Genomic DNA, 12,583 nt, shown 5'->3' with positions numbered 1-12,583 from the left:
GTTCGACCCCCAAAGGGGTCCCGACCCCCAGGTGGAGAACCACTGGACTAGGAATTTACCAACGCAGAGCTGGCAATCCTCACTTGCACTGTACAAAAAGCTTCACAAAGTTACTTGGATAAATTATTAGGGACTGTTATTCTGCTGTGCATAACTTGCTGTAAGTAGATAAGAATATAAGAACATAAGAGAAGCCATTTTGGATCAGGCCAGTGGCACCTCCAGTCCAGTGCTCTTTGTGACACAGTGGCCAAAGCCCAGGAGCCATCAAGAGGTCCCACAGTGGGTCCAGAACTCCAGAAGCCCTCCCACTGTGGCCCCCCAAGCACCAAGAGGACAGAGTATTCCTGCCCCAGACATAAGAGAGAAGAGCTGGAGAAGAACTTGTCTTTTGTGCCTCACTTTTCACTACCTGAAAGAGTCCCAAAGTGGCTTACAACTGCTTTCCCTTCCTCTCCCTGTAACAGACCCACTGTGAGGTAGGTGGGGCTGAGAGAGCTCTGAGAAAACTGGGAGTGACCCAAGATCTCCAGTTGGCTGCATGTGGAGGAGGAGTGGGGAATCGAACCTGGGTTCTTCGGATTATAGGCCACTGCTGCTAGCCGCTGCCGGCACCACTGCCCTGGACATAAGATCATATGGATCAGGCTGTTGGCCCCTCCAGCCCAACACTCTGGGTCACACAGTGGCCAAAACCCAGGGGCCATCAGGCGGTCCACCAGCAGGGCCAGAACTCCAGAAGCCCTCTCACTCTTGCCCCCCCCCAAGCACCCAGGAGACAGAGCATCCCTGCCCCAGACACAAGAACACGAGAGAAGCCATGCTGGATCAGACCAATGCCCCCCCCCCCCAGTCCAACCCTCTGTGCCACACAGCGGCCAAAAGGGGAGGAAAGCCCACTGCATCCAAAGGAAATTCAAAACGAGTCCAAAGCAAGGTATGTCTCCTAATGCAGAAATGGTCTGTGTCTCTCAGCCAGAAACGTAGAACAAAGAGTCCGGGGGCACCTTGAAGACCAACCAAGTTTCGCTCAAGCGATGAGCTTTCATGTTCATTTACATTTCCCCGAATACAACGTCGTGGAATTGAAGTCATCTGTTCCTACTTGTAGGCAAAGTGTGAGAGTAAATTTACACGCAGTATAATGAAAATGGGTGACAAATTCCAGAGATAAACAGGGGGGAAAACAGAGCAATTTGGATTTGTTTGTATTCCCTTGAGATTGACTCGCAGGGGAAAGGCCTTGGGTTCAACCCAGGGGTCTACATAGGAAGGTAACGAGAAAATATATGACCAATTGTTGAGAGCAGTTAGCTGAGACCCTTCCCCGACAAGAGGAAAGAGGTGTAGTTAGATACATATCCGTGTCTCTAAGTTTCCCTTTCAGATCATAGAATCATAGAATCATAGAGTTGGAAGGGGCCATACAGGCCATCTAGTCCAACCCCCTGCTCAACGCAGGATCAGCCCAAAGCATCCTAAAGCATCCAAGAAAAGTGTGTATCCAACCTTTTCTTGAAGACTGCCAGTGAGGGGGAGCTCACCACCTCATTAGGCAGCCTATTCCACTGCTGAACTAAAAATGTTAACTCCAACATAAACATTTATCTCTTTAATCAGGTTGTGAAACTGCACTGAGTTAATTACTTCGCCAAAGTGAATACAAACGGATCCAAATTGCTGGGTTTTCTGACTTATCTCTGCAATCTGTGAACCGTTATGCGGTATGTTCATTTACTCACATTTTGCCTGTAAGTATGAACTGATTGGAGATAAAAAAACAAGAGGCAAATCTCTGCTGAGAGAAGTTTAGGCTTCTGGAGCTTCTGCTGAGAAATGTTAGGGCTTCCCCTTTAAGGCAAATCAGGGCTTCCCCTTTAAGCCTGGAAACCAGGAACTGACGCCCTGGCCAATCAGGGCTTCTCTAGCACGGAGTTCAGGAACAAATTCAAAACAGGCAGAGCTCTGCATGCTTTCTCATGTTTCTCAATCTGATTCTTCAAATATTGAGAGTTAGATCCATTCCAGGATATTGTAGGATAAAGGTAGGGTCACTCCAGATCAATCATGCATGTTGTAGAAGGAAACTTTAAATCGGACAAAATCAAAATGGAAATTGCATTCAGTGGAGATGTCAGGGACTGAATCGACCTGGGATTGGAATAAAAGCTCCATGCAGATTCAGCCTTGGATGATGAAAAAATCAGACAAGAGGAGAATTCATTTGTTTGAACTCTGGTGTTAGAGAAGGCTACGGTGGGTTCCCTGGACAGCAAAAGTCACAAACAAGGAAATACTACGGTGCATGAAGCCTGATCTGTCACTGGGAGGCAAAATCACGAAACTCCGGCTTGTTTACTTTGGCCATATCCTGCGATCCAACTCAGTGGAGAAAGCAATTATGCCTGGATTGGTCAGTGGGAAAAGGAAACCAGGCCGGCAAAGAACATGGTGGTTGGACATGATGAAAATGGACACCAGCCAGAACATTGCACGGCTGAGGGAGACGGTGCAGGATGGGGGATTGGGGCGACAGCTGTGCCATGGGAGCTCCAAGACTCAGAAACAACCGAATGGCTGACAACAACTAGAACATGAACTGACGGCTTCCATTCCATGACATCGTATCCGAGGAAGTGGACACGAAAGCTCATCTGCAAGCCCAACAGAACCCAGAGCGGTCATAACTTCACGGACGCTCCCTGCAGGGGACTTACGGTAAACAGTGAAAGGCACCCGAAGGGGCCGCATGTCTCTGCTGCCAGGACAGTCGAAGAAGCACAAAGGAGCTACGAACCAGCTGCTGATGTTGAGAAGCCGGAAAGCTCTCCACGTGGGTCCCTCTCCTACAACCTCCGTCTCCAGGTTAGTCTCCAGGTTAGCAGAGATCGGACGCTGGCAGGTGGTGGAGCAGTTGACTACTACGGAGCTCCCAAATTCAACCACAGTTCTTTCTGGCTGGGCACGCACAAAAGGTTGCTCTTGGGCCCCTGAAAGCACAAAACACGCACAAAACGCTCACGCCAGTTGGGTTTTCCAACAAACGTAACCGCCAAACAGGGAATGCTTCCCTTTGCACACCCAAAAATTCATTCAGTAAAAATATCTCCCATCAAAGGGAACCTTAAATGGTGAGATGGTGGGGGGGGGACAGAATAAAGAGGGGTGGGATTGCTTAGAGGCCATCCTCTGAAGCAGCCAGGGGTTGGTCTAGGCAGGGGTGGCCAAACTGGCTCTTCAGATGTTCGTGGACTTCAATTCCCATGAACCCCTACCAGCACAGGTAATTGGCAGGGGTTTATGGAAGTTGTAGTACACGGAGATCTGGTTTGACCACTCCCGTGTCTAGAAATCAATCAATTAATCAATCAAATAAACAAACAAACAAACAAACAAAAACAGCACTCCTGAAAGCACATACAGACGCCTCTTGAGTTCTCTAGCAAACAGAGGTAAAGGTAAAGGTATCCCCTCTGCAAGCACCAAGTCATGTCTGACCCTTGGGATGACGCCCTCCAGCGTTTTCTTGGCAGACTCAATACGGGGTTGTTTGCCAGTGCCTTCCCCAGTCATGACCGTTTACCCCCCAGCAAGCTGGGTGCTCATTTTACCGACCTCGGAAGGATGGAAGGCTGAGTCAACCTTGAGCCGGCTGCTGGGATCGAACTCCCAGCCTCATGGGCAAAGCTTTCAGACGGCTGCCTTACCACTCTGCGCCACAAGAGGCTCTAGCAAACAGAATTGACTTACAAAAAATACTTCGAAATTTGGGTCCAGGGGTACCTTTAAGAGCAACAAAATTTTAGTCAAGGTGTGTGTGAGCATGCACACTTCAAAAGACCCAATGAAATGGGAATCCCAAGTCCACATATATAAAGGTGAATTACCACACAACAGAATGAAGATGCCTTTCTTGCCATTTCATTGAGTCTGAGGAAGCTTAGAAGCTCACACACCAGAATAAATCTTCGTTGCTCTTCAAGGGGCTCAAATTTCGTTTTGTTGTGCTGTGGTGTTTCTAAATTCTGTGTTTTCGTTCTGTGATACCATCCGGAAGAAGTTCCTGACAGTCAGAGCGGTTCCTCAGTGGAACAGGCTTCCTCGGGAGGTGGTGGGTTCTCCATCTTTGGAGATTTTTAGGCAGAGGCTGGAGAGCCATCAGACGGAAGGGCTGATCCTGTGAAGGTTCATGGGGGTGGCAGGTGACTGTGGAGGAGTGAGAGGGTTGGATGCTCTGAGTTCTGCAGAGTGCAGGGGATTGGACTAGATGACCCAGGAGGTCCCTTCCAACTCTATGATTCTATGATCCTGTTATTCTATAATCTATATGATGTTAAGTGATCAGCAAAAACGTTTTGTTCCCTTTAAGAGACGGCAAGATCCGTTCCCAGTTCTGAGATGCCGGTCTCTGTCTGCTGTGATAATAGTTTGAAAGACTCGCAGGAGAGAGACGGGGAGGGGGAGATAAGAGGCCTGTTCCAAAACGGAGAGCTGCTGAGCCAGCAACAGAGGCCGGTCTTCTTGCCCCTGTTTGCTCCGTCAGTCCAGAAAGTGAGCAGTGGGGATCCCTGTTTGCGTTGAGGACACTTACGTGGAAGTGCTGAGAAAGTGACGGCGGACCAGAGAAAACCCATGCAGAACTGCCACGGCCACATGCCTGGAAAGCAAAGAAGAGGAAAACTGTCCTGCATTCACAAGCACTGCGGTGGAAAACCATAGCCCTGCTAGGCTGGACAGCCTCCAGGTGGTACCTAGAGAGGAGATCTCCTGGGATTACAACTGATCTGGGGACAGAGGTGGAGAAAACGGCTGCTTCGGAAGAGCATTGCACCTCAGTGAAGTCACTCCCTCCCCCTCATCTCCCCCTCCAGGCTCCACCTCCACAAGTCCCAGGTATTTCCCCACCTGGAGTTGGCAACCCGGGTTCCTGCCCATGGATTCTGTTCGCACAGGGAGGCCCCTCTGGGCTGCTGCATCGACCAAAGAAACATTTCTGGCGGGTTCCCGGCTACCTTAGGAGAACGGGACGCAAGTTCCAGTTCTGCAAGCTCAGGATATTTCTTTATTTATACTTATATGATGCTTTGTTAATGAGATTTATTGACTGCCCCCTCGCTGAAAGAGGTGCTCGGGGCGGTTTGCAGCCGTATTTATCACTAAAACCAACTCTCGATAAAATGTAATGGAATACATTAAAATATTAAAAGCTTATAAATCCTAATCCTTGTCGAGCAGCTCATCGGTTTGAAGGTGCGCAGGTGTTATCTCTCCGCTCTGCCTTCCCCTGGGAACGGCTCTTTGAGCCTTCCTCTCCCTCCCTCCCTCCCTCCCTTTGTCCTCTCTCTTTCCATGGCCTCCCATGCAAACATGTATTTATTTATGTATTTATGCATGTATGCATAAAAGGTAAAGGTCAAGGTATCCCCTGTGCAAGCACCGAGTCATGTCTGACCCTTGGGGAGACGCCCTCCAGCGTTTTCATGGCAGACTCAATACGGGGTGGTTTGCCAGTGCCTTCCCCAGTCATTACTGTTTTACCCCCCAGCATGCAAGCTGGGTACTCATTTTACCGACCTCGGAAGGATGGAAGGCTGAGTCGACCTTGAGCCGGCTGCTGGGATCGAACTCCCAGCCTCATGGGCAGAGCTTTCAGACTGCATGTCTGCTGCCTTACCACTCTGCACCACAGGAGGCTCACATGTATGCATGTATGTAGGTATATTTATTTATTTATACTTGTATGTATCAACCGCCACTCCTGGACTTAACCAGCTTGTGGCGATTTACATGTCTCCGCAGGTCTCTCCTGCAGATGCAATGCTCTCATGCGCCCCTCCCCACACATGATGCATCACAATCTGGCCATTTGTGATACGGAAAGGACTCTTTAGATTCGGTTTCTGTCTCCTCTTTTTACTACAGCCTGAATGTAAACAGGATTTACTTCAATAAATTTTTAAAAATTTGCCTTTTGTATTATACTTCCGGGAAGATTTCTTTACTGCACGCAGAGACACGTTTTTACGACTGGGCATAACTGTGCTACGTTAACCAAATATCCCGATAATCCTACTTTACAGGACTGTTGTTTTGAGGGTAATCCAGAGAGGGGGAAACAATGCTGTAAGGCAGGGGTAGTCAACCTGTGGTCCCCCAGATGTCCATGGACTACAATTCCCATGAGCCCCTGACAGTGTTTGCTGGCAGGGGCTCATGGGAATTGTGGTCCATGGACATCTGGAGGACCACAGGTTGACTACCCCTGCTGTAAGGTGCTTTGGTTCCCCTCACTGAGGGGAAAAGTGGGCTGTAAATAAAAATAAACAGACTGGAGCCCAGTCTAGTGGTCTTTCTCACCTTGTGAAATGGCTTTTTTGGGGAGATGAAGGGGTATGGTCCTTCGAAGTCTTGAGAAGGAACTGTAAAATCATTAGATGTGCCAGGGTTTTTAATGAGGTTTGAGCTATAGGCTTCTGGGGGCAGGTGTTAATGGGGTTACAGCTAGCCATCAGCTTTGGGGGAACAGCTTACCAATAAATAGAACCATATTTGATCTTGTAAGTTTTATCATTCCACTTCTCTTTTCTTATTGAACCTGGCATTTCTCCTTAAAACTCACTTCCATCCCTTGCCACAGATGAAATAACTGACAAGGGGGTCTTCCAACCAGAACACTTAACAGATGTTACCACTGAAGAGGAATGTCCTGGCGCGTAACCAACAATCCAAATCCTACGCCACTCTTGTTCAATTTGTATCCTTCTCTTTCCTCTGAGAAACGTGTACAATGGAGCGATTGATTTGATTTATTTCATTCCTACCCTCCCTTTCTCTCCAGTGGGAGCTGAAAGCTGCTTACAACATTGTCTTCTCCTCCCTTTCTCCCTCTTAACAACCCTGTGGTGCAGGCTAGGCTGCAAGCGTGTGACTGGACCAGGGTCACCCAGCCAGCTTTGATGGCACGGCTGAAATTGGAATCCGGGTCTCCCACTAACTACTGTCCCATTCTCTCCACACATGCTCTTACCTGCAGCAATGACGGGAAAGACCAGATGGAGACGAAGCCCTCGAGCACCAAAAACGTTGGAGCTGCCCCCCTGCAAAGAGCCACAGAGAACCGCCAATGGAAACGTCGTCTCCTGGAAGTTACGGTAAAAATGCAGCCAACGTCGTCTCTCTGCTGTGTGCAGATAAGCAGACGGGCATGCCAGCCAACCCTTGGGAGGGGTTCATCGACTCACTGCCCGTGCATTTATTTAGACTTCATTTGCCACGTGGCATGTGTATCACATACCCCGGAGACCCTAAGATTGCCTGCCTGCCCGGCATGAGATTTTTGGAGGCGGGCTGACATTGCCTGCCCCCCATGTCACAACTCTGGGGTTCCTTTGGGGTCAGCCTTTCAAGGGCTAGCCAGGGCTGACCCCACAGCTTCTGAGACCAGACAGGATCCGGCCTGCCCGGAGGATCCAGGTCAGGTATTCTGCCAGTGAAAATGACGGCAAGCTCAGGGAGGAAGAGAAGTGGCTCAGAAATGTTTTAAATTAAGCGATAAATGGTACATAATTCTACAGTAAGGGCCTTTTCGCACAGGGATCTTTGTTGCAAATTGTTTGCGGAATGAAAAATCGCCATTTAAAATAGTGGAATTCGTCGTTATGCATACCTGCCTTTGTAGTGGAATCAGTTGCGTTTTTTAGCGTTTCCCACAGGCTTCCGGTCTCGGCAGAAATCGCTAGAAAGGAAGCGCTATTGCCAAGCTCGTCCCGCCCCTGGCCGTCAAGCAGCCAATGGGCAGCCGTTAGCATGCTCCCAAACAGCCCCTTTCCCTTTAAGAAAGGTTTAAAAAAAAAAAAAACGACCCATAGCAATGAATCTAGGTAGATTCGTTGCTACGGAGAGACCCATCCAGCTGCCTAATGTGAGCTGTCGTTTGATCGTATGATCGTTTGCACGCTGCCTCGAGTGATAAAAAAAAAATCCCCCCCCCCTCACGGGCACGATTTTCGGCTGAATTTATTTGTAAAAAATAAAGGGACTATTTCAGCAAACGGGCTTTTCAGTGGTTTGTGCTTAGTGACTAAAGGTGAAGGACTGAAGCCAGGGAAGCCTCTAAACAGAAAGAGGCTCACCGGTGCGTTTATCCCCGCTCGCTCGGAGAAAAAAAAATGGCGATCGCTTCGCCGGAAGTTTGGAGGAGAGAGCCAGGGGGAGGGACTTTGAAGAACCAGCAACAATGGTAACGCACAGGTCTTTAGCGCTACTGTTGCAGATTGGTTGCAGGAGTGTATCGCTATCCGGAGGGTGAATCCACTTTTCTGGATTCCCCTGAAAGCGCCACAACGAAGCGCTTTTTGCTGATTGGTTTCAGGATTGTTGCAGATTGTCTACGACGTCGTGGGTTATGGCAAATTAGTAGCGTTTCCAAATAGCAACCATTCTGCTACTTTGAAGCCGTGCGAAATGGCCCTAAATGTAGTGCTTGGTTCAAGAAGAATGAAAATAATTTCTTTACTAATTCTGTGAAGGGTTGTATATGACCCCCTTGTCTTTCCTGTATCCCTTTTCTGTTTCTGTTATATTTCTTTTTTGTAAAAATATAACCTGTAGCCCATGAGAATACAAACTGGAGATACCAGGGATTGAACCTGGGATCTCCTGCATGTCAAGCAGAGGCTCTGCCACTGAGCCAAGGCCTCAGGCCAAGGTCTTTCCCATCCCCTCCTGCCTGGTCCTTTTAACTGGAGATGCTGGGGATTGAACCTGGGACCTCCTGCCTGCCAAGCAGAGGCTCTGCCACTGAGCCAGGGTCTCAGGCCAAGGTCTTTCCCCTCCCCTCCTGCCTGGTCCTTCTAACTGGAGATGCTGGGGATTGAACCTGGGACCTCCTGCCTCCCAAGCAGAGGCTCTGCCACTGAGCCAGGGTCTCAGGTCAAGGTCTTTCCCATCCCCTCCTGCCTGGTCCTTTTAACTGGAGATGCCGGGGATTGAACCTGGGACCTTCTGCCTGCCCAGCAGAGGCTCTGCCACAGAGCCAGGGTCTCAGGCCAAGGTCTTTCCCATCCCCTCCTGCCTGGTCCTTCTAACTGGAGATGCCGGGGATTGAACCTGGGACCTTCTGCCTGCCAAGCAGAGGCTCTGCCACTGAGCCAGGGTCTCAGGCCAAGGTCTTTCCCATCCCCTCCCTCCTGGTCCTTTCAACGGGAGATGCCAGGGATTGAACCTGGGACCTTCTGCCTGCCAATCAGGGGCTCTGCCACTGAGCCAGGGTCTCAGGCCAAGGTCTTTCCCATCCCCTCCTGCCTGGTCCTTCCAACTGGAGATGCCGGGGATTGAACCTGGGGCCTTCTGCCTGCCAAGCAGAGGCTCTGAGCCAGGGTCTCAGGCCAAGGTCTTTCCCATCCCCTCCTCCCTGGTCCTTTTAAACTGCTGATGCCGGGGATTGTACCAGGCACCATGTAGGGTCCCCTGATCAGTCAACGGTCCCTGCTCATCATGGGCAAGTGTCCCCCTGTCCCTGTTCCAACAAGGATCCGTCTTTGGGGGGCCCCTCCTTCCACCCAGGTCCAAATGAAAAGACTCCGCTTTCCAGTGGCCAATACAAAAAGGGACAATGTGGAAGAAGGACGATGACCATGTTGGCCATCCCGTTATGCCTGACTCTTAGCTCATCCACCGCCATGTTTTCTGATCTCGCCCCGCTCCTTTCATGTTCTGTCCAGTGTCCGTTTTGATCGTGTCTAACCACTGTATTCTGTGTCGGCCTGGCTTCCTTTGACCACTGACCAGATGAGGAAGGTTAAGGAAAGACCAGGCAAACTACCTTGTGAAAATTTTGCCGGTAAAATCCTATGCAACATCTCTTGTTGATCCCTAGGTGGCGCCAAAACACAGCTGCTAAGCAGGGAGGCTACACTCAATATGCCAGCAAATTTGGAAAACTCAACAATGGCCACAGGATTGGAAAAGGTCAGTTTACATTCCAATCCCAAAGAAGGGCAATGCCAAAGAATGTTCAAACTACCGCACCATTGCACTAATTTCTCATGCTAGCAAAGTTATGCTCAAAATCCTACAAGCTAGGCTCCAGCAATATGTGGACCGAGAACTTCCAGAAGTACAGGCAGGATTTCGAAGAGGCAGAGGAACTAGAGATCAAATTGCCAACATACGCTGGATCATGGAGAAAGCTAGGGAGTACCAGAAGAACGTCTACTTCTGCTTCATTGACTATGCTAAAGCCTTTGATTGTGTGGAGCACAACAAATTGTGGCAAGTTCTTAAAGAGATGGGAATACCAGAGCATCTTATTTGTCTCTTGAGAAATTTATATGCAGGTCAAGAAGCAACAGTGAGAACTGAACATGGGATCACAGACTGGTTCAAAATTGAGAAAGGAGTTCGGCAAGGCTGTATACTGTCGCCTTGCCTATTTAACTTGTATGCAGAGCACATCATGAGAAATGCGGGATTAGAGGAGTCACAAATTGGGATCAAGATTGCAGGGAGAAATATCAACAACCTCAGATACGCAGATGATACCACTCTAATGGCAGAAAGTGAAGAGGAACTAAAGAGCCTGTTGATGCGGGTGAAGGAGGAGAGTGCAAAAGTTGGCTTGAAACTCAACATCAAGAAAACAAAGATCATGGCATCCGGCCCTCTCAATTCCTGGCAAATAGATGGGGAAGAAATGGAGATAGTGACAGATTTTATTTTCCTGGGCTCCAAGATCACTGCAGATGGGGACTGCAGCAAAGAAATTAAAAGACGTTTGCTCCTGGGGAGGAAAGCTATGGCAAATCTAGACAGCATCCTTAAAAGCAGAGACATCACCCTGCCAACAAAAGTGTGTTTAGTCAAGGCTATGGTATTCCCAGTTGCAATGTATGGCTGTGAAAGTTGGACCATAAGGAAGGCCGAGCGTCAAAGAATTGAGGCTTTTGAACTCTGGTGCTGGAGAAGACTCTTGCGAGTCCCTTGGACTGCAAGGCGAACAAACCGGTCAGTCCTAGAGGAGATCAACCCTGACTGCTCTTTAGAAGTCCAGATCCTGAAGATGAAACTCAAATACTTTGGCCCCCTCATGAGAAGGAAGGACTCCCTGGAGAAGAGCCTGATGCTGGGAGCGATCGAGGGCAAAAGAAGAAGGGGACGACAGAGAACGAGGTGGCTGGATGGAGTCACTGAAGCAGTAGGTGCAAACTTAAATGGACTCCGGGGAATGGTAGAGGGCAGGAAGGCCTGGAGGATCATTGTCCAGGGGGTCGCGATGGGTCGGACACGACTTCGCACATAACAACAACAAAGCAGGGAGGAAGGGAAGGCAACTTTTGAACACAAGACCACCATGGGGCAGTATTTAACCCCTTCACCACTGGATTTTACTGTGTGAAAAGCAAAATCCACTTGCAAATGGTTGCTGAATGAAAATAAACAGCATTATTTAGCGTTGCTTTCTCATGCTCAGGTGTCTAAAACGACGTGACCTTTGTTTACTTGGGGTTTCCTCACTTTTTGACAGCCTAACGGCCGCATTTCCAAAACCTCTGCGCCAAAGGAGAGCATTACACTTACTGAGCATTACACCTAAGAGTCTAATTGTAGCTAACCAGGAGATTTATGGATGTCCCCCCTCCCAAGCAGCCCTTTTCTTCAGGAGAACTGATCTCCGCAGCCTGGAGAAAAGTTCAGCATGGGTGGCCTTGTTAGCCTGCCTGTAGCAAAGAAGGAACAGGCTTCCTCGGGAGGTGGTGCATTCTCCATCTTTGGAAATTTTTAAGCAGAGGCTGGAGAGCCCTCTGACGGAGAGGCTGATTCTGTGAAGGTTCAATGGGGTGGCAGGTGACAGGGGATGAGCGATAGGGTTGGGAGTGTCCTGCACAGTGCAGGGGTTGGACTAGATGACCCAGGAGGCCCCTTCTAACTCTAGGATTCTATGATTCTAGTATCCCCTTAAATATTAACAGAATTTGTGGGAGGGGAAGAGGTTTCTGAGGAAGGGAGCCGTGACTGTTAGCCTTTCAGATGTTCCTGGACTCTGCCTCTTTTCCACTGCTGGAAATTCTGAAGGATCCCCGAATCCCACTGGAGCCTCCCTCCTTGGAGGTGTACATTCAGGTTATCACACCATTATACACGATTATATCCACGAGATTGCTGGCCATTGCTCTTTGCCTGACATTCTTGGGGATATGAGTCACCGATCATTCTGCTAACACTTGGCTTCCCGGTACCAGGCAGGGACTGTTGACTGCAGCAGACAGGATTCACTGTATACGTTCCGTATTATTTATTTCCCTTTTTTTAAAAAAAAGAAAAATCCCCTGTACTTAATCCATTACAGCCAAAGCCGATGACATGAAACAGAATCAAGGCGTCCCTTCCGTCCCTTTCTGCGTGTGCAATAAACACAAGAAGAATGTAACCTACACAATCCGAATGCAATGAGGTGCCGAATTTTGGAAAGAAACTCTGCCACCTCAGGGGAGAATTAAAATAAAAGTCGAACGTGCTTAAATTCGTCTCAGATCGTCGGTTGTTCTTTGGATAGTCGCCACCCCCAACACGCTCTCGATTACTT

General features: G+C 49.0%; 2 protein-coding genes across 2 annotated transcripts in view; one reads left to right on the top strand and one right to left on the bottom strand.

Annotated features, from left to right (window-relative positions):
• The window catches only part of ICAM4 (intercellular adhesion molecule 4 (Landsteiner-Wiener blood group)), a 10,278-nt gene extending 3,110 nt beyond the window's left edge, over positions 1-7,168 (bottom strand). The window contains exons 1-3 of the mRNA XM_077329773.1: positions 7,028-7,168; positions 4,592-4,657; positions 2,718-2,990 (exon numbers count right to left, since the gene is read on the bottom strand). Of these exons, the coding sequence (XP_077185888.1) occupies positions 2,718-2,990; positions 4,592-4,655 (337 nt within the window). The 5' untranslated portion in view covers positions 4,656-4,657; positions 7,028-7,168. The remainder of the gene's footprint in view (positions 1-2,717; positions 2,991-4,591; positions 4,658-7,027) is intronic.
• Positions 1-12,504, top strand: part of LOC143833680 (uncharacterized) — a 23,211-nt gene extending 10,707 nt beyond the window's left edge. Inside the window, exons 2-4 of the mRNA XM_077329774.1 lie at positions 7,034-7,151; positions 9,878-9,969; positions 12,347-12,504. Of these exons, the coding sequence (XP_077185889.1) occupies positions 7,034-7,151; positions 9,878-9,901 (142 nt within the window). The 3' untranslated portion in view covers positions 9,902-9,969; positions 12,347-12,504. The remainder of the gene's footprint in view (positions 1-7,033; positions 7,152-9,877; positions 9,970-12,346) is intronic.
• The last annotated feature ends 79 nt before the right edge of the window (positions 12,505-12,583 follow it).

This window comes from Paroedura picta, chromosome 3 (genome assembly GCF_049243985.1).
Source record: "Paroedura picta isolate Pp20150507F chromosome 3, Ppicta_v3.0, whole genome shotgun sequence".
Lineage (NCBI taxonomy): Eukaryota > Metazoa > Chordata > Lepidosauria > Squamata > Gekkonidae > Paroedura > Paroedura picta.
The sequence above is the reverse complement of the archived record's forward strand: the minus strand, read 5'-3'. Positions and strand labels throughout refer to the sequence as shown.